We start from the raw sequence: 27,068 nt of genomic DNA, 5'->3' as shown, positions 1-27,068 counted from the left end.
TAACCGATATATCGCTGCCGTGTGCACACAGCTTGGGAAATCTATAGGCAAGGGTTTCCTGATGAATTATCCACATTCTGATGGTAATTTACCATGAAATAACTATCTGTCATGAAAGTACAATACAGTAGAAATAGCTATTTATCACCACATAGTTCCCATCCAGAAGGCTGAACCTTTTCTCTGGACTTTAAATGCATTTTTTACCTCAGGTGACAGAGTGGTCCCAGCTCATTGCAGACATGTGCTGAGACTGGGAGGAGGAGAGGCAATAGCACGGGTATAACAGTACAGACAGCCGCAGAGAGAGAAGCGATGACTGCTGCAAGGTACGGCTTGCCGAGCATATGATGATGGACGCACCCGGCGCAGCAGTGTGCGTGCATGAAGAGGTGGAAACTCGTTTCACCCTGGTCTCCTCCCCAACCGCCAATTCTCCCGCGCTGTCCTCTGCTCAGTCTCATTCTGACGTCACCCATTCCTAGCCACCTGCCAGTCTCGCGCCGTGGCGCGCCCGCCTCCCGTTGCCGCGGCAACTGTCGCGTGGCATTCCGTACAGAGCGTGCGCTGCAAACGGTGTGAAATTGCCTCATCTGTTGTGTTAACCCTCGCCAGTCCTCCCATACCTCCCATTACTGCCCCCAGCCCTATACAATTGGGAAGATGATATCCCTTCAGTTCCCAACAACAACAACATGGTTCTCCTGACAGTCACAGCCGGCAGGTGTGTCACTGTCTACATTACAGAGGTGGGCGCGTTATTGCACAGATTGTAATGTGTTACGACGAGGTATTTGTTGTATTAGAAACTTTGCAAATTGCTGCTGCTGGTCAGTGTACCCCCACTTGCATAGCAACGGGTCACCTCAGCAGCAGGCATGAGTGACAATGCATTGAGGTGCTGCACAATCACATCTGGCCAAATGAAAGGCGTTGTTATGAGTTGCACACACAAGTACTGGTTTCTCTGAAAGCTGTATTGGATTTATACACCTGTAATGTGTGAAATGAGAACATTTTGGCTGAAGGTCAATTCTATTTAAATAATTTTTCTCATCCTTAGTAAATTAAATAAGTAGAAAAAGCCCTTTAGTAATAGAGATGGCCAATCAGCTGTCCAGTATTTATTTATTAACAGTTTCTTATATAGCGCACAGATTACGCAGCGCTTTACAGAGATCATTTTGAACATTCACATCAGTCCCTGCCCCAGTGGAGCTTACAATCTATATTCCCTACCACATGTACACGCACACGCATACATTCTAGGGTTAATTTTGTTGGGAGCCAATTAGCCTAACAGTATATTTTTGGAATGTGGGAGGAAACCCACGCAAGCACAGGGAGAATATACAAACTCCGCACAGTTAGGTCCAGTACCAATATTGTGGATCTGTATGGTTTAATTTAGGGATGGGCATCAATGGTTGCCATCGATAGTGTATTACTATATATCGGATGACCATCAATGTTTTTACATATCGATGGTCATCCATTTTCTTTAATTGACTGGCCTGTGGGCTAATCAAAATATGGGGGTGGGGCTTCCTTGGTGTCAGGGGACAGAGCTATGCTCATGTCCTGGCTCCTTGGGGAAAAACGCAAAACTATTAGTTTCAGCTTGACACCGATGATGGGAAAACATCTGGTTGTCTTCAGTGAATGGCAAAACTATTCAACAACGGCCATAAACCATGATTTCTAATCATCGATGTCCATTCCTAGTTTAGTTCATTAGGTCGACAGTAAAAAGCTTGCTGTCCGCGATTGTACTTTTCATGGATGGTAAAGTATGAAAAAGTTTGGTACTTGTTTCATAGCACGACGCCCATCGCATCGTATACCATAAGCCAGGGCTCGACAAACCCTGGTTGCCAGGGCGACCAGATTCTGCTCCCTGGCGACCAGATTTTTTGCGGGAGGAAGCAGAATCTGGTCTTGGCCGGGTGGGCTTGTGTCCTGTGGTGCGGTTGTCAACACCCAATCCCACCGGCTGTATAAGAGCCAGAGAGAGGGGCAAGAGCAGGTCCGTCGCGGTGAGCCAATTAGGAGTGGCAGTGGTAGCTCGGCTTCTGATTGGTTCTGATCTGGCGCGACGTTTAACATAGCCACACCGTACCTGCTGTGATAAGAGGAACAGGGGCCTTCACCTGCCCTGGTCTCCAGCTCCGATGCTCCTCATTGTGCACTACTCGGGTGCCGGCTCTCCCGTTTCCTGTACAGGGCTTTAACATACTAGTAGCCACGGTCTATGTTCAGCGCTGCGGTTGCTGGAACCGCCGCTGTGTAGGAGCTCACGCTGTCACCTCGCTAAAAGCCATTGTGGCCACCCCCACCTGGCAGTCCCGCCGGCGCAGCAGCATGATCACCCCACTCAGCCCAACCTGCATCTCCTGCCTGCAGGAGAAAGACATAGTGGCACACCAAGTTAACCCCATAGTGGCACACCAAGTTAACCCCATAGTGGCACCTCATAGTGGCACACCAAGTTAACCCCATAGTGGCACACCAAGTTAACCACATAGTGGCACACCAAGTTAACCACATAGTGGGACACCAAGTTAACCCCATAGTGGCAGACCATGGTAACCACATAGCAACAAGCATTTACCCCTGGCAGAGCATGTTTACCCCTGGCATCAAGCATGAAACCCATAGCAACGAGAATGTAGGTAAGCAAAACTTATGTGGCAAATGTAATTCCGGCATGTGGTATTGGCGTTCATAGTGGGGGTGCATTTAACATTGTAATTAAAAATCGTATAGGGGGGGGGGCAAAATCGCATTGCATGCGGCTATATGGCATGCAATGCGATAGAATGCATAAGATGCCATATGATTGAAAATCGTGGGCGTCGTGCTAGGAAACAAGTACCAAAAGTTCTATAAATGAAAAAAAAATTGTGGAAAACTCATGTCTACCACATGCTGTGTTGACCATTGTAATATCGACCTTATGACCACGTTGACCAATAGTCGTCTTACCTATTGACTGTTGACCTTTTTACGGTCATCCTAAAGTCTGCATACCGAGTTATATCCAAAAGGTATCTTTACCATAACATCTATGTTCCTATTTACTAATGTTGTGTCAACCTTTTGCTTGTGTTGACATTTTGTCTATGCCAACCTTGTGCATGTTGACTGCGTATTGACTGGATAAACCTGAGATGAAGAACTCCCTGGAGAGGTGAAAAGCTGAGCTTCCCGTCCTGTTCATGAATCGCTAAAGTATGGTAATACAATTACACAGGCACGGAATGAGGTTACTGGAGAAGTCAGGAATTTTTCCATGGTGAATAGCTCAAAGCAGACAGGACTTTTCTCTGCTTTATAAAGAGACCCCTTTATCTCTTTCCACCTCATATCTCTCCAAGGCTTAGTACATCTCCCCACTCTGTAATTTTGGCCACTATGAAATATTGACCACTGTGCTCGCTCCTGCGATCAGCTGTTTCCCTCTGCAGCTCCCCTGGCAGAGTCTCCTGTTCATCAGCGACCATCTCTGGTCGCTGATGAAAACTGGACACTGAGCAATATATTGCACCGTGTGTACACAGCTTAACTGTTTAAGTCAGTATTTAACAGGTACATGGTATTAGCAAATAATATTGAAATAAGTATTATAGTGACAGAAAACCAAGGGATTTGGGGGCCAATTGTGGTTCACTCGCAGTGAACCAAAATCAGACCCTGCACCGATGGCGCAAACCCCGACTGAGAACATCCACAGTGATTTACATTGTCTCCGGGCAGTTTACATGGAGCGGTGGGGGCGGCCTCGGATGTCGCCCATGGGAGCTCCTAGCGTTTCATGGGATTGCGGGCGAGACAAGGTTTGCTGGGGGTGGCATCAGCCGCTAGCCCTGTCTTCTTCATGCTGCCCGCAAAAAATAAGTCAGGCTCCACTGGCTTATATTTGCGAAGGCAGGGGAAATCATTTGATGGTTGCCGACCATCGAATGATTTTTCTAGCTGTGGGCATATGGGAGGGGATGTGTCTTTTTGTGACACATCCCCTCGCATGGCTGCTAGGAGAAATGGTGGGGGGGGGGTTGCTGAGTTTGGTGGGGCGGCGTCACAAGGACTCAGTAAACTGAAAGCTTTGCAGCTTACCAAGTCAACCAGAATCACCCCATTGGTGCTATCCCCCCATTGGTGCTACAGTATGGAGTAGTAGATGATTTATGTAAGAGAAGAAAGGGCATACAGTATGAGGGAAAAGGGCCCTGCTTGTGAGAGATTACATCCTAAACTTTATTAGCACAGTCTTTATTATGACTTGGGTGTGAATAGTGTTTTAAGTTGGATACTAACAAGATTTTAGGTCGTAAAAAATAAAACATTCCTATTGAAAGCAGAATATACCCAATTGAGATTTCTCAAATTTAGCTAGGACTGGCCAACTCCTCCTAGCAGACGATAAATCATTTTTCCTATGCATAACTCCTTGTTCTTATTGTGAATATCCATGTACTTAACAATTCTACAAACTACTATATGGTTCAGTGTTTTTGATTTTTATGTATTATGAGTTAATTTATATGGCAAATAATAGGATGTCTGGTAAAGAAAATAGGTACTTGTTTCCTAGCACGGCGCCCACGATTTTGATCCAAGTGCACCGTATGCAATCGCATCGCATGCAATATAGCGGCATGCGATGCATGGGATTCGATTTTTTTATTGTACAAGCAATGTTAAATGCACCCCCATTGTCAACGCCACCCCCACTATCAATGCCAACCCAAAGCGTGGAGAGCGCAGCGAGCCCGCGAGGGGCGGCAGTACGCGTCTTCCGACCTTTTCATACCCCCACTATCCACGTCGGTATGGAGTTGATTTTAGATAGTGTGGCGAGCGCAGCGAGCCCGAAACGTGGCAAGCGCACACGGATTACTTAACATGTATTCCGCGTCTGCTCGCCACGCTTCGAGCTCGTATTCCGCGTCCCCTCGCAACACTTCGGGCTCGGTGGCTCACTGCGCTCGACACACTATCTATAATCAACTCCACGCCGACGTGGAAAGTGGGGGTATGAAAAGGTTGGAGGGCGCGTACCGCCGCCCCTCGCGGGCTCACTGTGGGGGTGCATTTAACATTGTTAAATGCACCCCATCAGGGTGCTTGTACAATTAAAAATCTCATCGCATCGCATGCCATTTGCTGGCATGCAATGCTATGGGATATTTCATTGTACAAGCACTCCTGTTAATTTTACGGGAAGATCGCATCGCACACCACTAAATACGGTATGCGATGGGTGCCGTGCTAGGAAACAAGTACCAGAAAATATGCATAAATTGCATGTAACCAAACTTTTCTAGTTTGGTAGATGATCCATCCCACTTAAAGGATTCCTGTGTCCCTACTGTGTGAATGTATTTATCCCATGCTCTCCACAGCCTCCACTTGTATGAGTGTCCCACACTGTTCACCCTGCAACCATTTAATCATACTCACCTCTCCCTCGGTCTGACAGCGCAATGGCAATAATCATTCGGGAAATGGCTGCAATTTTTAGGCAATGTGCAAGTATGCAATTGAGGTGTTCTCAGGGATGCGGCAAAGGCACAACATTCCTGGGGGCCTACGCATGCGCAGTAGAATCTCTTAAAGCACCTCTGTCTGGAATTCCAACCATTTACCAAACTTTCAGCTATGTCATTTAGGTGAAAACATTCAAAACATTAACATACAGTAATGCAAAAAACATACTGAACCTATATTAACTTTAACTTTATATGAACTACAGAAATGTCATTTATATGTAAAGTGACTTTATTGACGTAACAAAGAACAGTACATAGGGCTACAGTTCACAGTTGAAGATTAACTACTTTTTATTTAGCAGACTATAGGCAGCACTCATTGTATGGTGTTCTAAATGAAACAAGTTAATGTTCAACTATGTGCTAAGCAGACCTACACAATCTTTGTTTTTGTTGTTTTAAAAGTTGAGTGAGGCCAAGATTCAGCGTGAAGTATCTTGATTACAAATGTGAGTTTTCAATATATTGTATCTGTATTGCAAGTTAAAGTAACATCGTGTTAACCCAGAGGAGAGAACAGTGTTAAACTTTAAGGCCCCCATACACCTGAGGGATTGTAACAGGCATTGCATGCAGATTGTGTTCACATCGTTTGCACACAATCGTGCAATGCGTGTTCCCATGGTCGAATGGTTGGTCCTCAGATCAGATGTGCTGCACGTCTGATCAGTCGTGATTGAGACCAGATTGCATGTGCTTAAAATTATATGCAATCATTCGTTTAACGGGTCCGCCGCCTTCCCCCGCCGTTGCCTTCCGATGCACTCCTCCGCCTGCCACTGCCTTCCTCAGCCTTGTAGGATACAGATGCTAGAGATCTTATTTGAACTCTAGCGTCTGACAGGGAGCACAGAGCTATGCACTCCCAGCACTTCTGGGTATCGCTGCAGCGCCATGCTGCCTGTCAGACGCTAGAGGTCAAATATGACCTCTTGCATCTGTCTCCTCCGAGACCCCTGGCAAGGAGCATTAAGCCCTGGCAATGATCATTAATCCCTTGCAACAGGCATTAACCCCTGGCAAAGAGCATTAACCAATGGCAATGACCATTAACCCATTGCAACAATCACTGACCCCTTGGTTGTATGCAGCAGCTGGATTGTACAATGGTTTGTGTACAGATTACACCAATTCTACCAGGGAGTGGAAGGGAAATCTGGACAGTCATAATTGTGAGCATGTCTTCCTGATGTATGGCCAGCTTTATAATTGCCTCACCTTTTACAGATATACTTCTTGACCATCAAATGATTTCTCCAACCTTCAGAAATTAAAGTCAGTAGAAACTAACTTTTATTTCCTCTGCAAATCGCAGAAGACAGGGCTGGTGCTGACGTCCTGTGACGTGCGTTCCCATTGGGATGCCCAGCATTTATATAGGGATGCCCATAAAATGCTGGCCGTTCCAATTGGCAATCCCAGTTTCCGCTGCTGTCCTTTCCTGGCCCTCCCTCCCTGCCATGAAAGGCCCAGAAGTGTGTAACCCGGCAAAGCCGCTCGTTGCCGGGGTCTGCACATGCACTGCCACTGGGGCAGTGCAGTCAGCGGGGGGGTCAGTGCTAACCGTGCATGCGAAGACCCTCAGGTTTCCGGCTCAGCACATCGCAGTGACGGGCTATTTTCAGAGCCCTGTCCCCGTGCCTGGGGGTGATACATTTAATGTGATTCTGGGTGGTAATATTCCACCCAGATCGCATTGTAAATCCCATCTTCAATAGAACTCCTATCTTAGTACAATTACCCCAAATACAATTGGTAATCTCATACAACCTAGTAGTAAAATAATAGCAAAGCTATAACAACAATATAAAGATAATTGTAGCAATGAGTAGATAATTTTTTATGTATAGCAATGTGCTCAGCTCAGGAAACAGAAAAGGAAGGCCCATAGTCTAGAATCTGCAGTACATAATAATGAAGAGGGTTTACAGTACACTCAATTTTTTATGGATTTACCATTCATAGTATTTGACTTATAGAGAAATATTAATGCATTTTCTGTCACACCACAACACAAGTAGAAATGTGGCTAGTGTGCATTCCATACACTAATACACCACTCACAATTTACTTATGGTGAGAACTAAGGGCCAGATGTACTAGGCCCATACTTACATTACCTACTTCGTTTTTCACCTCTCCGAGGCCCTTATTCTGGTTGGTGCGGTAATATCCGCGTGCGTACGTGCCGCCGATGTTTTGTGTCTGCGCATGTGCAGAGGCGTCTCTGCGCATGTGCGAGCGGGGCGTATGGCCAAATCCCGCATGAAATGTGAACATTCCGAACAGGGGGTGGAGAGGGGTAGTGAAGGTCTATTTGGGCTCATTACCATATGCATATGCCCCGCGTTTCATGGGCGTTCCCATGCAAACGCTGGGCGTAGGTATGGTAATGCAGTCGTGACGCACGTGTAGGGGGTGGACATATGACATCGCTGGATGTCAGCTGCTCGCCCAGATCCCTGCTTTTGCACGGAAAAATGTGGTCTGAGGTTGCGGGAGCTGGTGGACCACTCGGTCCTGCATTCAATGGTCTGCGACCATCGAATAATGGGGGAGGTTCCCTGAGATGGAGGAGGCGTATTCCATGAAAAATACACGTGCGGTCTGTTCGGCAAGCTTCTTACCGCGTACGGACGGAGTTGGTGATCCGTATGGAAGGCGGGGTTTCGCACGCACGGTCCTGGCCGCATATTCGGATCCGGCCGCACCGATCAGAATAAGGCCCCGAGAGAGGCCCAGAGAGGCAACACGTTGGGGGGGGGGTCACAAGGCTGACATCAATTGGCCCCACTCCACATGCCATAAAACTCTGTGATTCGTGGGCCGTGGAGAGGGGACGGGGCTTAAATTATGCAAAATGACGCTGTCGCATCATTTGAGCTCTGCACCCTCTGCGGACCTGCGATTTTTTGAAGCCTCCCAGGCATTCTGAGAGGGTAGGCAAGCCTGCCTAAGCCTAAAAAATTGTTTAAATGGAGAGTGGTAAACCACCAGCCAATCAGCTCCTACCTGTTATTTTTCAAACCAAGCCTATACCATGGCAGGTAGGAGCTGATTGGCTGGTGGTTTATCACTCTCCAGACAACTTTATTGTGAATAACACAAATAAGCAAAAGTAGGCTGCAGCAAATATGTTGCAATTTCAAAGAATACATTACAATAATAGCAATAGTTAAACAGGACAGTCTTAAGCAATGAGGGTACCTTGCAATGAGTAGACACAATACTAAAGGTCCATACACAATGGGTGACTATGCCCAGCGTGTATGGACAGCGATGATTGCTCTCATCGCTAGGCTGTGCATACACACTGAGTGGCTTTCTCCCTGCCCAGAGCCGTAAGCGTGGAGAGGACCGCGCAGCGCTATGCAAAGCTGTTCTCAAAGCCGCTCATACCAGCAGATGAACGGCTTTCCAGACGATGATGCGGGAGCGTGCAGCAGCGCTCACCGCTTATCGCCGGGGCATACACACTGGGCAGCTTTGAGCTGAAAGATGCTCAAACCTGCTGTTTTGAGCGGTTTTTAGCTCAAAGTCACCCAGTGTGTATGGGCCTTAAGGATTCCAGTCCCTTTATCAGGTTAGTAAGCCTGATTCAAAGGTGGATGCAAATCTCATCTCAATTTTTAAATGTATAGGCAGCACAGCACAGCACATCTTTTAAAATCGGGTAATGATGCTGCTGCTGCTGCTGCTGCTGGGATTTGTACAGAGACAACCACTGACAGCATCTCAAACCTCTGAGTAACCCTTTCGTTGCTTAGACTGTTTGGGCCTAACTCAGACCTATTCACAAGCGATTATTGGGTGACCGCTCATACACATGCTATGCAGTACGCATGCATGAGCCATCTGTCCAAACACAGCCTGACAGGGTGATTGACAACATGCGGGCATTTGGGGGCAGTAACGGAGCGTTCTCTGGGAGTGTCCCAGAAAACGCAGGCGTTAACGGCCATTGGGAGGGTCACTGATATAATCTGTGTTCTCCTCACCATGGCCTTCGCAGTGCAGAGTGAGGCTAGACTTACTCTGCGCTTGCGAGAAGGTGGTGAGTGATTTCCCCACTATGTGCACGGCTGCGAACGCGATCCTGGAACAGCAAAGAGACAGTTAAAGTGACAGGCAGCTTGAATACTTCAGTGCTCTCTTTGAATCTCTGGGTTGTTTCTGGACATGACCTTAGCCCCTGCTTCCCTGACAGGTTGTCTTCACTTTGAAATTGACACTACACTGACAATCTTGCAGCTCTGCTTAACAGATTGGCAGCCTTCTTCAACAGATTTATAGTAGTTATGATTATTTTAGCAGCTAGTTCCCAGGCTGTGAATGTAGCTTTCGAGTACGTGACCGATGGAAAATACTATATGCAGTGGCAGCAGCAAGGTCCGTGGAACAGCAATGAGTGTAGCGAGCCCACAAGGGTACATGCTCTATGAGACTGGTGACTGTCTATAGGGTCTATGCATTTTCAACTCTGCTGTATATGTTTCTGAGTGGACGGGATGTCACTTTACTGCATTCTATCTTAAGCTGCACTTAATTTACTTGTGCGCACCTAATACTGGCCCTTATTCAGATCTGATCGCAGTACAAATTTGTTCTCAAAATGGGCAAAACCATGCCCACTGCATGTGGGGCAGATGTAACATGTGCAGAGAGAGTTAGATTTAGGGGAGTTTTTTTGTTTCTGTGTAGGGTATATACTGGCTGCTTTAATTTTACACTGGAATTTAGATTTTAGATTCAACACACCCCACCCAAATTTAACTCTCTCTGCACATGTTACATCTGCCCCACCTGCAGTGCACATGGTTTTGCCCATTTTGAGAACAAATTTGTACTGCGATCAGATCTGAATAAGGGCCACTATTTCCAAACTTTGTCAACTCAAAAAGGGGAAATGTATCAAGCTCTGGGGCTTAAGGTCTGTGGAGGCCCTGGACAACAAACATGGGGGCCCCTATCAATAAAAGTGATATAAGTGACACAGTGTTCCAGCTAGAGCCCCTTAGACAATTCAAAAATAAATATTCAAATAGTGACAGTCCTGCGCAAACATAAAAAATTCCTTGGAGCTGCTAATAGTAGGTTCGGTCCAAGATTGACGGCATCCCCACACCGACAGAATGACAAGAATTGAAGGTCAGGTATTCAAGATACCAATAGGATCAATCCCACCACCAGCGCTTATAGGATATAAATCTACCATACGTTCCTTTGGGAAGAAGGGCGTCTTCTCTTCTCCCAAATAACATCCTTCAGCAGATATGGAGACGCCCTTCTTTCGAAAGGAACGTATGGTAGATTTATTTCCTATAAGTGCTGGTGGTGGGATTGATCCTAGAGCCACTTAGACACACTGCGCAAGGATTACACACACTGTAATGCCCATTACATATTATTGCACACAGTGTAATGCCCATTACATATTATGCCACACAGCGTAATGCCTATGTAATATATTATTCCACACACACCATAATGCAAATTACACATTATGCCACACACTGTACTGCCCATTACACCTGCCACACACAGTAAGGCCTATTATACATTATGCCACACACTGTATTGCTCAGTACATATATTTTAGCACACACCGTAATGCCCATAACATCTGATACCAAATAGTGTAATGCCCATAACATCCGATACCACACACTGTGATGCCTGTTATATATTATGCCACATAAGTGCTGTTGGTACTTGTGGATTATCACGGCTCCCATCGCATGCCATCGCATGCCATATATAGTGGCATGCGATGGGATGCGATTTTTGCCGTTTTTAACAAAATCGCATGCAATCGCATCGCATGCGATTTGATTGCATGCGATTTTTAACAGAGAAGCATCCAAATGTATTGAAATTAGTATGAAACATGTTCAATGGCCCCCAAATGGCATTTTTGAAGCTGTACCACCCCCACTATCAACGTTAACCCGAAGCGTGGCGAGCGGCGGCGGTACGCATCCTACGACTTTTTCATACCCCCACTATCCACGTCGGCGTGGAGTTGAGAATAGAAAGTGTGGCGAGCGCAGCGAGCCCGAAGCGTGGCGAGGGGACGCGGACACCTGTGAAGCCCGCGAGGGGACGCGGATACCTGTGAAGGTATCCGCGTGCGCTCGGTGGCTCGCCACACTTTCTATTCTCAACTCCACGCCGACGTGGATAGTGGGGGTATGAAAAGGTCGTAGGACGCGTACCGCTGCGCTCGCCACGCTTCGGGTTTGCGTTGATAGTGGGGGTGGTACAGCCTCAAAAATGCCATTTGGGGGCCATTGAACATACTAATTTCAATATATTTGGATGCTTTTCTGTTAAAAATCGCATGCGATCGCATACGATGCGATTTTTTCATGTGCGATGGCCATCGTGGGAGCCGTGATACTCCACAAGTACCGTGCTGTTTACCTACATGCCCGATGCCAGGGGTTACATGCTCATTGACAGGGGTTACATGCTCATTGCCAGGGGGATACATACTCATTACGAGGGGGTTACATGCTCGTTGACAGGGGGTTACATTATCCTTGTGAGGGGTTTCATGCTTGTTGCCGCAGAGGGTTACATGGTCGTTGCCGGTGGGAGAATGTAGCCATCTGTGGCAACAAGCATTTAGCAGCACTTATGTGGCATAATATATAATGGGCATTACAATGTGTGGTAAAATATATGTATTGGGCATTACTATGTGTGGCATCATGTATGATAGGCATTATGGTGTGTGGCATAATATGTAATTGGCAATACAATGTGTAGCATATGTAATGAGCTTTACGGTGTGCGTAATTCTGGCACAGTGTGTCTAAGGGGCTCTAGCTGGCACAGTGTGTTACGTATATATCACTTTTATTGAGAGGGCCCCAACAAATTGGTTGTCCAGAGCTCCCACAGACCTTAATCTTTCCATGCCCGGGATGACTGCCCCATCTATAATCCAGCCCTGCGTGTTTACCATCTCAAAGACTGTGCCAAATAAATTACAGAAGCTGATGTCCCGTTGTCTCTTCTCAACTGTGTAGAATGCTTGCTACATTTCAAGCAATGATTAGTAAAGCCTTTCTACTTTCATTTTTATAAAACTCTCCCATTCACATGTGTTCTTTGTCTTCCCCAGAAGTTCCAGTAGTCAAGTGATGTGCAGACATTCCGCTCCTATGACTGGCTTAAGGACTCTTTAATATATAACAGGTACACCTGCTGTGTTCTTCTGCATGCTCCTACATACGTACTTACGTTCCTTTTATTATGGCTGCCGACTTATCTATTGCAGCAACCATGTCTTATGCTGTTCTGCCGCCCATACATGGAGCGATAAATTCTGTGTGTTTTTAACTCGATTGCATTGCATCTAGTTGGTGCTATACTGTCTCCTAGGACAATAACTACTCTTCCCGTTGAGAGAGTAGTCCCATCTGGGTCTGGTGTCACAACTTTCATAGTAAGTATACAGGAATTTTCGCCAACTGCTTAATGACCTAGGACATATGACTTAATCTCTTTTTCCAAAATGTATAAATAAGAAAGAAAACCCGATGAACATATGAATGTGTTAAATGTTTTCGTTACATAACTTCCATTTTATTGAATACTGCTGTGTTAGCTTTCCCTTTGGCAGCAAGGTAGAAGTCTATAAAAGCAATGAGTAAATTAAAGTAATAATAACCAAGGAAAAATTAACTGATCTTTGATCACTTACATCTTCTTCAGTAATAGTTAAGTCAGGCATAGCTTTGAAACTCTCTTGTTGCAGCATGTGCCTCAGGCGACTACTGTGAAAGCTCCCTGCTTACTCACCCACCTGCCATCTGGCCTATCTCCTCCTTACCCTGTAGTAACAAGCATAAACCTGAAACCTTCAACAGGTTCTTTGATCCTGACAGCATGCAATAGACTTTTTGGAAAAAAGAAAACACCAGATTGCTTTCTACTGGTTTCAGTTTTCACTCTGACCCAGTGCTCTTCCCCAGGGATCAGAGCCATAGTGGTGCATACAATAGTGAATACATAGTGTATACGGGTCTGATTCAGACGCACTCGCTGCCTAGCGAGTGGGTAAGCACCCGGCCTCCCACAACCACATCACCTTGCATGCAGATGAAGGTGACAGAAATCATTTGATGGTCGCCGACCATCGAATGATTTCTTTCCCCTGCAGAAATAAAAGTCAGTGAAAACTGACTTTTATTTCCGCCGCTGATTGCCGAAGATGGTGCTGCCCATCCCAAGCAGGGAACGCCATGCTTGCGTTCCCAGGGGGAACACCCAGCAATTTCATGGGGACGCCGAATTTGGCCCCTTCCAAGCAAACCTGTATTAGGCCCATAGGGTGATGCTTTATGATGGATCAGATTATTTGAATAACATTGATATATGTCACTATAATATGTCAATAAACTTAGCTAGCTATTGGGGGAATTCAATAAACTACAGTCATTTATTGACACTCCCCCTCCCCGGGGCCAGATAACAGCCCTGTCTCTTTGTGGTCATGGCCACAAAAACAGAAATGCCCACGAAATTATGAATTTCTGTGTTTTCACTTTAAAATTGAACACGGATTGCAAAAAAAAAAAAAAGGAGGATTAATTGAATTCCCCCTTATGTATGTAAATGTATACATAAAAGGGGTGTGGAATGATATGTGCACAAGAGAATGTAAACATGGTAATAATGACAATCATCGTCATCACTGATAAAATGATAACATAATAGAATGGCAACCTAATATTTGTTGTGACCCAGTGGGGACTTTTCTGCTCCTGGTGGTAATTTTTAGAATGTTGCCTGTCAACATCAGAGCTGTTTAAATTATCATTGACCTACACAGCAATGACCAAATCTCATGAAAAGGAGAAGAATATAAAAAAATGGCCATATACTTTTAGCCAATTTCATTATATTTTGACGCATCGGGCCAATAAATCGGTCATGTGTGCATCCAAGCCCTAGATCACAGGGGCTGCAGCTAGGATCATATGCTATATATCATATGCACGAACCGCATACAATATGGGTGTGGTATAATACTCCGACAGTCGGGATTCCGACAGTCATTAGTCAGACGTCGGAATCCCGACTGCACAGCGTGGAAAGCGCAATTATTCTCCCTCTATGGGGGTCGTGGACCCCCACGAGGGAGCAGTCGGGATTCCGACGTCGGAGTACTGACTGTCGGAATCCCGACTGTCGGGTAGCCGTCCGGCACCCATACAATATATCCCATATGATCCTGCTGCCCAGGAAGCTACTGGGTAGATCAGGGGATCGGCTGCCACTTCCCCCTTCTGAGAAGTGACAGACTCTTCAATGGGCAACATATCATGTAATGTGCCAGGGATGCTTTACAGTCCCAGATCGGGATACGGTCATTAGGTCGACCCTATTAAGGGGTCAGTGGGGGCAGTCTGAATCAGGCCCTTAGATTGTAAGCTGCAATGGGCAGGTTCTAATGTCAATATTCAATGTATTGTTCGCTTGAGCAATGAAAAATATTTTGGTAGTGGCTTAGTGGGTGTGAACCGGTATTTATGTGAAGAACGCTGTTTACAGACATATGGCACCAGCCATGCAGGACAGCTGATGCCAATATATCTTACAGATATAATCGCACGGCTGGCTGTGTGAATGGGCAACTTACTGATACACCTGTACACTGACTGCAGGGACTGATATCAAAAATGGGAGAGAAAATTTAAAGGCCTACACAGTTGTGACATGTGACTTCATATTGATTGACTGATTGGCAAGTGTGTATGCTTACCTAATCGGCCACTGTCAGCGCAACAGCCGGTCAAGCACTTTGTACCTAGCCTAAGAATGCGGATGCCGGATGACACTCCAATAATCAGGATTACGATGATCAGTATAATAACATTGGAATCCCGACTGTTAAATGCCCATCAGTCAGGATCCCATTTGACAGAGGCTATTCTCCCTCGTGGGGGGTCCACTACCCCCATCGAGGAGAATAGAACCTGTGGCGAGTGCAGCGGACCGCAAGGGGCTTTGTTGTGCTTGCACCCGTTGGAAGAACCGGTGGTCAGGAATCCGATGTCAGTATACTGACCATCGGAATCCCGACTGTTGAATCATCATACCACACCCAAGAATGCAAGGTGCTTGCCATTATCAGAAAAGGGCCCGCCCCATCAGCAACCAGCAGCAGCTATTGCACTGCATCCAAAAGAAGTATACGTATTATATATAGGAAAAAATTCAATTGATGGCAAACAGATTCACTTGGCCAAATCCGCACGACACCCCTTGCACTTTCAGGAAGCTGGATCTCACTCTAAGGGCTATTTCACAGGCTCCGGCTCCTGCCGGATGGCGAAACCCCGCACGGCCAGGAAGCCGTGCCGCACACCGTAGTTAGTAATGGACACAAATGTGGCCATTCACACGGGACGGTCACCGCTGTGGCCATCCCCTCCATTGTAAACTACTGTGTGCGGCACGGCTTCCTGGCCATGCAGGATTTTGACGCCCGGCAGGAGCCGGAGCGTGTGAAATAGCCCTAAAGCTTTCAGTATCCCATAAAATAATGAGCACTTTGGAGTGACTAGAGGAGTGAATCGGCTGGGAAAAGGGTGCAAGTTCTGCTGTAAAATCTCCTGCATTAAGCTATCAGTAAAAAAAAACTATTCATAAAATTATGCAGAAACTGCAGTTTTTACATAATTTTACATAATTTTACTAAATGCAAAACCTTGATAAATAGGCCCCTAAATGAACTTCGTTATTTCCTAGATTAAAGACTGGTACACATACACCAGTAATATTAAGTATGTTTGTGATGAGTTTATAACTATTGTTTGTATATATTTATCTAGAAATTAAACACTTTATTATTAATCACATATTCGGTGTGACTGATGCTCTATATTAGCACCCAAGATCGCATACCTCCCAACTGTCACGATTTTAGAGGGACAGTCCCGATTTTCGGGTCCTGTCCCGCTGTCCCACCCGCGGCAGGCATTGTCCCGCTGCGGGGGGTGGCAGTTGGGAGACCCCCCAATCTAGTAGAATAGACGCTGTGCGCATGCGCACAGCGTCTATTCTCGTATGAAAATGAGGTTGCGGCTAATTAGCATAAGACGCGCCCTCATTTGCATATGCCCCGCCCCCTTTTCGGGCGCTCGCATTTCCTCCGGGCAGAAGTTGGGAGGTATGAGATCGCATTGTAATATGCTATTTTGGTTGGGTTAATGCACATGGCTCTGAAGGGAGCTCATGGCTGCAATGTGCCCAGTGTGCTTTTGAGCTCATCCATAGTGCTCATTTCTGGTGGAGGGTTCTGGGGGAGCCCTCTGGACCTACATCAGCGATGTGTAGCACAAAGACTACAACAAGCTACCACCACCTTTGCTTTTTGGAAATTGATCAGACTGGCACCTCTGCACCCCTATAGCAACCTATAGAGGAATCAGAGATGCCTGCTGCTGTCACTGCTGCATACATTCATTTTGTTGAACCAAACTGATTTGACAGATTTGTCTAAAAGACCATAGTATCAGGAGGATATCCTGCAGGGTATAGGTTATTATAGGGCTGACAGAACTTAGGTCGATAGTCATTAAATCCACCACTATGGGTCGACAGTCACTAGGTCAACACATGAAATAGGTCAATATGCATTAGTTTGATATGGTGATTTGGTCGACACAAGCATTAGGTTGACATGGAAATGGTTGACATGAGGTTTTTCATGTTTTTGTTGTTGTCTATGTCGACATAAGTTGACACGGAAACCGTATAAGTATACCTCTTCACTCGCCAAGCTTTGAGGCAGGGCCGGCGCTACCCACTCAGCAGCTCCTGCAAAGCAGGGAGGCGCCATGCTGAAAAGGCGCTGTCTCCCTCACTGCTCTGGTAAAGCTCCCTCAGCCCTCACTGTCACTGCCTCCTGCACACCGCCCGCAGTGCCTGTCTGACAGCGGGCGGCAGTATGAAGAGGCTGAGCAGCTCCCTGCACCGCGCACACACTGTCCTCCTCCTGCGACCTGCCCCCTCTTCCTCATGGACACATGCGCTGAGGCATGTAGCGATGTGTGCGAATGCCTGGATGTCATGTCCGGATCCGCCCCCTACCCATTGCTCCCTGTGCCTGTCAGCTGTCAATCAAATGACGAACAGGCAGCAGCGCTGCCTCCCCTTCCTTCCCTCTTCTCAGTGTGCTGTGCCAGTGCCACTCCTCAACATTCCGCCCACTCTATCTCCTCCCCTCTTCTTCCATCTCCTCCTTCTCCCCTCATTTCCCCCTCAGTCACGAGTGCTGCACATACTTTTTGTACTGCTTTCCGATCTGAACGCATTGCATGCATGCTGTGCGATGCGATGTAGCCCATAACACAGGGGTCTTCAACCCATGGCCCGCGGGCCACAAGTGGCCCGCTGAGTTGTTTTGAGTGGCCCGCCACCTGTCATTGCCATGTAAAAAAAAACCTTCCGCGCCAATCCCCTTTGCACGTGGGACACGCCAGAGGTGAATCATGGTGTGTGGCATAATGTGTAATGGGCATCATGGTGTGTGGCATAATGTGTAATGGGCATTACGGATAAACAGTGTATATTGATTTAAGTAGCCTGTCATTGTTTGGGCTTGATTTGTGAGGCGTACTAGGTCACTGTGTGGGCCTTCATGTTTATATGTCACTGTGCGGCCTTTAGCCATCCAACTTAAGCGAGGAAAGACAACAACCATTCCTGCTGTAACCAATGTCTGGTCATGCAGGTTGCAAAAGTGAGATGTCAGGTAATGGTTTTCCTGCTAGTTCACACTCTTATAATTAGACAATGCCCCTTAGAATTAGGACACACCTTTTTGGGGCGCGCAATTTCTACAATATATTATGTATGGGGGAGCTGCATTATTTTTCTGTTCGCACTGGGACCCTAATTGTCTAGAAATAGCCCTGGTGCTGACTATATTTTGGAGGTGGGGTTTATGTGTATGGGCAGCTGTGCCAACTATGTATGCGGGGGCTGTGCTGTCTATCTATAAAGGGCTGTGCTTTATGGGGCCTGTGATGTCTGTCTAGGAAGAGCTGTGCTAAATACCACAGTAGAGATTAGTGGCCCTCGGGCTTCGTTGAATTTTTTAATGTGGCCCACACTGTCGTAAAGGTTGAAGACCCCTGCCATAACATATGCGATTCTCGCAGCGTGTATGGGCACCTTTAGTACCTGCAACATTTTGCGGACACAGCACTGAGATGCACCCGAGATCCTCCATAGGATCGCATGTTGCATACACTCCCACAATCGGGCTGCAACTTGTTGCAATGGCAATGTGAAAGGGCGCAAAATGTATGGTTTGCAGGAGGGCGCCAGACACCCTAGCACCGGCCCTGCTTTAAGGACACTATTATATTCTCACTCTATGCCTACTTGGATAGTAAAAGATAAAGCATGAAAAACCACCTTTAAAAAAATAAAAAATAAATAAACATGAAATACTCATGTAAACCTATTTCATGTGTCGACCTTGTGAATGTCCACATATACTGGTCGACCTAATGACTGTCGATCGCATCCCATTCTGTAGGTCTCCTTTCCCTCTGCCACACGTGTGCTCACTGCTGCTGCTCCTGCAGCCGGAGGAGGAAGCTCACCGCTGCCACCAAGCGAGCGTTATGTCTTCCACAGCCGCCCAGAGCTGGGATACTGACTGGGAGCAACCTCGGGTGAACTCTTACCCACGCCCGGGACAAACAGCAGTAATCTGCTAAAATAGCAATCAGAACAGAGATACACAGCGGTGAGTGAGGACGGCTCTGTCACTGCGGGCACGTCCCCATAAGTGCTGCATACTGCTGCCCCATCACGTGCACCGTATACTGTGCCTACCTAGGGACCGGTGACCTCTGTAAGTGTGCGGGGCTGCCCTTGCAGAGCACACCACCGCACTGACAAGCAATGCTGCTGATTATATTTAAGAACTGGCAACAGGGGCCAATAATCCCTCTATACAAAACAGCTGCGGAGATATAACAATCTCCCGCAGCCGCCACAAAGTGCCGGTCACACCTCCCTGGCACTCACCCGGGGACACCGGCAGCTGATGTCACTGACATTACCATCTGCCCTACCTGTGTAAATCCATGATTTTATATATATATATATATATATATATATATATATATATATATATATATATATATATATATATAGATATTGCAGTAACTATGATGTCACCAAACAAGATCTGACCCCTTCGGCGCTGAGCTGCCCGGTTACATGCGGCAGCAAATCATAGCCTTGTCTCTGTGCAGGAACGGGGGCTGCCGTCACGCACACATACATGCAGCCAGTATATAGGAGCCAGGGATTGGGAATAGGGATCTGATCATCGCCTACCCCTCATGTAATGTGCTGGGAGGTGGGCGTGTAATACGATCCTGGAAAGCCTGTTACCATGCACAGTGAAGTGACAGAAGCCTCGCTAGCAGCCGCCGCATGCCCTCCCCTGTGCGCTGGCGGTGGGGCGCTTGGCTGTTGCAGGGCAGAGCTGGGAGGGAGAGTGACAGCAGCCGGGCGGCAGGGGTTAATGTCTCGGTGCTCCCTCCCAGACACGCACCGTGCTATGAATAGTGACAAGCAGGCCTCGCAGTCAGTGCAGACTCTGCAGCTGACCTCAGCCGCCTCGGGTTCAGCAGCAGCAATCTTGCCGCCCTTCCCCCATCTCAGACATCCAGCCAGACGGCACACACCCCCTGCTCCCGGAGGTGTCTCCTCATTGTGTACACAAGGCCGGCCCGGCGCCCATAGGCTGATGGAGGAGACAGGCCCGCCCATCTATCTATCTATCTCACCGGCTTGTAACTGTAGTTATGCCCGCCTCCTCTGTGCTGCAGCTGCCGCTCCGTGCCGCCTCCCCCATCCTCCGCCTCCTTCTCCGGCTCTCGGCCTGGGGGAGACTTCTATGGAGGAACACGTGTGCTGGCTGTGCCTAGAATAGAGCAGACATGAGGCGCTGTGCTCTCTACAGTGCCTGTGCCACATCCAGGGCACCAGCCTGGCAGACACACCCCCCCAGTGCCCCATCCAGCCGGAGAGAGCACCGTACAGTAATGCTAAAACACCTGCCTATTGCTATATATATATATATATATATATATATATATATATATATATATATATATATATATATATATATATATATATATATATATATATAAAACCAGTAATGTAGCCAACACTATGCAAGCATAAATGTGTGACAGGGCGAGAGCCTTCTAGTCATAGTCAGATCGTTTAACACGGTGCCAGGCTGTTGCTGCCATGTGTGCAGTAAGGATATAGAGGGGGGCGTGACAGGCATTGGCACCGCGCTGTGTCTTCTCCTGTACCGTGCTGCAGAATATTACCGCAGGAATATAATGTGACATAGGTGAGACACTGCACACAGTACCTCAACACTATATTGTACAATCACACACGCACCCAGTGAGCTTTCTGTGCAAGATGTCATGCAGCATGAACAAGCCCGGCACACTGGTGTTTATGAATGAAGGCGTAGGCAGCATACTACGAGAATGGAATCATCATTGCCATGCGTTATCTGACAGTACACCTGACTCGGAAAGGTGCCTCACCACCACTCACCAAAGGGGGGGTGCAGGCAGTCTCCATGGTACTGAGGTATTCTTGGATAGTATGCAGACAGAGGCTGAGTTATCCATATTTACTGTTTTAAATCAATTATGTACAGAAGCATATTGCATACTATGCAGCATGTCTTCTGTTTGCTGGCACTTATGGCAATGCATCGCCTTGTGTTACTGATGTAACCTATTACTACATAGATCACCCTGGTATGTGTACAGCACAGTTTTGGGCTTATATTGTTTTGACAGCTGAAAGCACTGTCCTGTTGTGTGCACATTCTTCTGTGTGTATGACACCCTCTCCTCTACTAGGATTGATGAATGGATCGGATATTGTGAAGGGGCAGAGGAGTGTAGGGGATGCAATGCAGATAGCGTATATGCAGTTGTATGGTTGCTGAATTGGATATACAGTTAGGGAGCTGTATGTGTATAGGACACATGCAGCGACATGTATATGCAGACAGTAATCATGTATGGTGTATATATACAGCACGTATATTAATATATATGTTAGAGGATAGACTGATCTATCAGTATACTCTCACAAAAATATATACACCTACATACATACATACATACAGTCAGTACACACACACACACACACACACACACACACACACACACACACACACACACACACACACACACACACAGACAGGCATGGGGCTCTGTCTCTCCCTCTCCCCCGGCCGCCTCGCAGGAAAGTTTGCTGTGAGAATCGGAATGAGGTCAGCGCTGGAGCTTCTCATTGCACGCGGTGATTATTATTGCATCGCGTTCCCAACCAATGGGCGTCGGATGGGCGGGGCTTGGCACGAGGAAGCGTTGGAAACAGCACGGGATTGGTGGAGGCGCGCTCGGGGAAGGGATAAAGGGACGCGAGGCGGAATTGAGCAGCGCTCTGAGTTGTATGAGCAGCAGTAGTGCACGGCAGCGGCTGCCTACCTCCTGTGTATACCTATATACTACTATACATCTGTATGTGTGTAAGCACCCCGCATTCTCACTCAGGACTGCACACACCTCTCGCAGCCCGCCGCTGCTTCCTGGGATTGTACTCTGCTTATGAACATTTTCCTATCAGTGCCCGGCAGATCCTCCTGGTGATTGGTGCCAGCAGCCGCCTCCTGGACTGGAGCCGTACAATAATCACACCAGTAATAATCACCATCACACAGTAATAAAGCCAGAGCGATGCCCGCCAGTGGTTGGAGCCGCCAGTAACACCGCACAACGTGGCTCTAGCGCCTGACCCGGGCTGATCGGTGCACAGGCTGCATTGGATGCTCCAGCGCCTGGAACACTCCGGGACACCGCAGCCGGGACGCTCCGCGCATCACCATGGTTCAACAGAGTAGCAACGCCGAGAACACTGAGGCACTGCTCGCAGGAGAGAGCTCGGAGTCCGGGGTGGACATCGAGCTGGATATGGCATCTTCCCCGACCCCGGGCTCCACCGCTTCCACCGGGGGCAAGGCTGACGACCCGAGCTGGTGCAAGACGCCCAGTGGGCACATCAAGAGACCGATGAACGCCTTCATGGTGTGGTCGCAGATCGAGCGCAGGAAGATCATGGAGCAGTCGCCGGACATGCACAACGCCGAGATCTCCAAGCGTCTGGGCAAACGCTGGAAGCAGCTGAAGGACAGCGACAAGATCCCCTTCATCCGGGAGGCCGAGCGGCTGCGGCTCAAGCACATGGCAGACTACCCGGACTACAAGTACCGGCCGCGGAAGAAGGTGAAGTCGGGCACCTCTAAGCCCGGGGAGAAGGGCTGCAGCAGCCCGGGGGGCGGCAACTCTAGTAATGGGAGCAGCTCCTCCAAGCCTCCGGTGAAGAAGAGCAGCGGTGCCAAGTTGTGCAGCAAGCCGCACACCAAGCTCGTCCTGGGTGGCAAAGCCTTCCCAGAGCAGCCGTGCATCCTGGACCACCACTCTCTGTACAAGTCCCGGATCGCGGCCACCTCCAGCCGGCAGGCCGCCTCGGACAAGAAGCCCAAGCACCGGCTGTACATCTTTGGCGCCCCGGGCTACCAGGGCTCCTCTCCTATGGCCGTGCCCGCCAGCCCTACTCTCAGCAGCAGCTCCGGCGAGGCCAGCGACCCGCTCAGCTTGTATGACGATGGGGCCGGCTCCATGCACAACTCCCCCGACTCCCCGTCCGAGCACGACGGCTACCCGAGGGCGTCCTCCCCGGCCCCGTCCTCCTCTCACTCCTCCTCTTCGGCTGCATCCTCCCCCTCCTCTGCATCCTCCTCCTCTTCATCGGCTTCTTCCTCGGACGAAGAGCTGGAGGACGAGCTGCTGGAGCTCAGCCCTACCCCCGGCTTTGAGAGCATGTCCCTGGGCAGCTTCAGCTCCTCTGCGCTGGACAGAGACCTGGACTTTAACTTTGAGCCCGGCTCCGGCTCCCACTTCGAGTTCCCGGACTACTGCACTCCGGAGGTGAGTGAGATGATTTCCGGGGACTGGCTGGAGTCCAGCATCTCCAACCTGGTCTTCACCTACTGAGCCGCCGCCAGCCAGCCAGTCAGCCAGCCAGATGATACGAGGCCCCCAGCACCCGGAAAGAGACTGCACCTCTGCTTTATGGCTCATACCGGGGACAAGGGACTGATATAAGGGATTGTTGTTTTAGCAGCCCAGGCGGAGAGCGCCCTTCTCTGACCCCAGCAGGGAGAGAGCCCCCTCTGTACAGACTGCAGGCAGGGGGGTGTGGGCGCCTCTAATGCAGCAGCTCCCAGTGATGAAGGCACTTATCCGGCTGCACACGCTGTTGTGTACAGGAGAGATCTGCGGAGAGCTCCCAGCCAAGTCATGGGGGAGAGCAGTGCTCTGATCCAGTCCTCTCATTCCCCTGTAGTAGGGAGCAATGGGACTCTCCCTTCCAACGCCAGTGCAGCTTTTACCTTCCAGACGGAGAGGAGAGGAAGGAGCACAAAGATATACAAACTTACACCTTTTACAGGGGTCACCAGTCCCCCGAAATAACCTCCCCAACGCCCTCTGTACCCTGGAAGCAGCGCAGTCGGTGGATGCGGGGAGGCTCGTTATAGATGTAATGGATTTGCACGCTTGGAGAAGGATGGCACCCTTTGGGGTAACCCAGCTTTTTCTTTAACCATCCGTGAAAAGATGGACTTTTTTATATATTAAAAAATAAAAAGTTAAGGACACTACTTTTGAGGATGAAGAGCGATCTTCTGGACTGCACCGAGTTACATATTTATATGTGGTACCTGGGGAGGGGGGAGGGCGATTCTTTTAAAAATGTGTTTCTCTTGCTCAGAATCGTGATGGTGTTGGATTATTTCACTGGTGGGTTAATATAGCATGTTATCCTGTCTATCTTTTTAAGGTTTCTGTAAGACTGTTGAACAGTTTTAGTGTTAGGATAATATAAAGCAGATAGATGGCGCTATGTTTGATTCCTAAGAAAATCACCAGCTTTTTTCTCATTCTTAACTCTTAAGGATTCAAACGCAACTCAAATCTGTGCTGGACTAAACCAATAATTCAGGACCAAATGTTTTCTCAGAGTACAGTATGTATGCGTTATTACTCAATAGATGTAAATGGAAAGACTTTCTCTTTTGGGTTTTCTTTCTCATTGGTGATTCATATTGCCCCCACCCCCCTCTTGTACATGTATACAGATACCATTTTATATGTGGGCATATTTATACTGGCCAAACTTTTTTTATTTTTTCCTTTTGTTAAGTAGCTTCCCCTTTCCCTATCCACACCATTTTTTATGTCTCCTTCACTGAAGGGCTAGAGTTTTAACTTTTAATTTTTTATATTTAAATGTAGACTTTTGACACTTTTAAAAAGAAAGAAGAGAGATAAAAACGTTTGATTATTTTCTCAGTGTATTTTTGTAAAAAATCTATAAAGGGGGTGTTTTAACCGGTGTCAAATGCAGTTTTGAATTTCCTGACAATACTACAAACAGGGAGGCTGGTTGATATCTCAAACAAATAATAATAAAAAGTGTAACCAGCCTATTACTCCATGTTTACACATTTCAATCTGCAGGCTTCTTAAAGTGACAGCATCCCTTCCAGCCTAGTGCACTCCGCAATCACACCTCCAAAGTATTCTTAATACACTGTACATTCGTTGAAAATTACAAAAAATAATTTTTTGTATTAATTGTGTAGTATTTATATAGCGCTTTTTACCTTAAAAGGATTTTTCCTTTATTTTTTATTGTGCAGCCATGTCACTGATAGAATAAATGGCAGCACGTTGTGTTTGGCACTGTTATGCCTCAAGGAGAAGGGGGAACAATGTTAGTTGCCTATTTCCAAGTAGGTAAATGCAGGGTTAAAACATTGAGCCACACACTTGTATTTTTTTTTATAATGCTAATCCCCGGTCTTTTGTATTCTCAGATGCTTGCTTTTTATAACCCTTTTACTGCTGGGGAACTTGTAATATGGTTGTCCCTTTTAGCTCGAAAGGGTTAACTAAGCTAGTCTTTATTGAAATGCTTTAAAGCAACCAGTGCACATTATTAGCAAAAAAGGGATCCTGTAGCTTTAACTTCTAGACCACATTTTTGCACTTTTTTTATAATACAAAAACAAACCGTGCCGTTTAAACCACTGGACCTATCTAAATGCCGATTTGAGTTCGCGACACTATGTACTGCGTTTTCATTCTCGTATTTGACTATTTAATCCTTTTTATACTTGTCGCTAAACTATGATTGTTTTAGTCTCTTTTGGGCATGATGATAGCATATGTATTCAGGTTTCTAGCTATTGTGTTTTAAGATGAAAAACAAGAAAGTGAAAACATCTTTGTACATTTAAGTCTATAATAAGCAAAAAATGACAAAAAAAAAAAGATTGTGTGTTTATGTATTACATGACAGGCACTAGAACGTCTGCCGAATGAGGTAGCTTTGTTTTAACATATTTTTTAAAACCTTTTTTGTAATCCATACTGTGCAATATGCCGTACAGAATAATTTTGTCTTACCATCAAGCCACAAAACAAAGATTTGAGGCATTCATTCATGCCAGCTAACCATGTTTCTTTCACTGCCTGTCAGATTGTTGATATACTTCTGTAAATAACTTTTTTTTTTTTTTTAAAGGAAATAAAATCAGCTGGAACTGAACCCTTAAATTTGATTGGTTTTGTCATTATTGTGTGTGAGCTGCTGAGTCTTCTCCCAGGGATGGGTTTGTTGCAGGGGAGGAGCTATGAACTCAAATTAACAGTATTGGTCCTTGTATTTGGAAGAGGGGGAAAAAAAAATCATAACATTGTAACTGCCATTCTGAGCACGTACAGTGCAAGTAGGGAAATAAAATCTTGGCAGGCCATTCTTCCAGGTAATGTGTGAATGTCACAGCATGTTCTGCTGTCTAGGAAATTTTCTAAGAATACCTTTATGTAAAGTGATAACGCCTTCGATAAAAATCACTATGGATGTACAATAAGGGGTGTATGTATATTATATATAGTTTTCTCACATGTGTGTGTGTATATAATATAGGCACCACATTTTTAACTAAGGAACACAACTTACATATTTTTATTTTATTGTCTTTTCTATATACCAGTATTTATCTATATAACATTATGATTATAATTTCATAGTTTATGTATAAAAAAATACATTAATGGCTTTCAAATGATTTTTGTCCATTCATTTTTATTAGGAGTCTATAAATCGACGTTTCTACTGCTGCAACATATATTATGCAAGTTGAAGTATGCCACTGGTGCCAGGACAGGGTTAATAAGATATATTTAAATATACTAGGAAGCTGTTATAATATACTGCACTAAAGAGATGTGTTCTATGATGTTATACACTTATATCAAGCAAAACAGCTGAAGAGGTTAATTGTCTCGTACAAGCCATCCT

General features: G+C 46.8%; 1 protein-coding gene and 1 long non-coding RNA gene across 2 annotated transcripts; both read left to right on the top strand.

Moving 5' to 3' along the window:
- The first annotated feature begins 558 nt into the window (after nt 1–558).
- On the top strand, nt 559–19,246 carry LOC146079524 (uncharacterized). Its single transcript, XR_014474585.1, has 3 exons — nt 559–749; nt 12,682–12,755; nt 19,117–19,246. It is a non-coding gene; the product is annotated as an uncharacterized LOC146079524 (long non-coding RNA).
- Nucleotides 19,247–22,065: 2,819 nt separating this feature from the next.
- Nucleotides 22,066–26,325, top strand: SOX4 (SRY-box transcription factor 4). The gene has a single exon (XM_083187846.1). The coding sequence runs from the start codon at nt 22,523–22,525 to the stop codon at nt 23,690–23,692; it is 1,170 nt and encodes a 389-aa protein (XP_083043972.1). The 5' UTR covers nt 22,066–22,522; the 3' UTR covers nt 23,693–26,325.
- The last annotated feature ends 743 nt before the right edge of the window (nt 26,326–27,068 follow it).

The sequence above is a fragment of the Crinia signifera genome, chromosome 5 (genome assembly GCF_055691185.1).
Source record: "Crinia signifera chromosome 5, ASM5569118v1, whole genome shotgun sequence".
In the NCBI taxonomy this organism is placed as follows: Eukaryota; Metazoa; Chordata; class Amphibia; order Anura; family Myobatrachidae; genus Crinia; species Crinia signifera.
The sequence above is the reverse complement of the archived record's forward strand: the minus strand, read 5'-3'. Positions and strand labels throughout refer to the sequence as shown.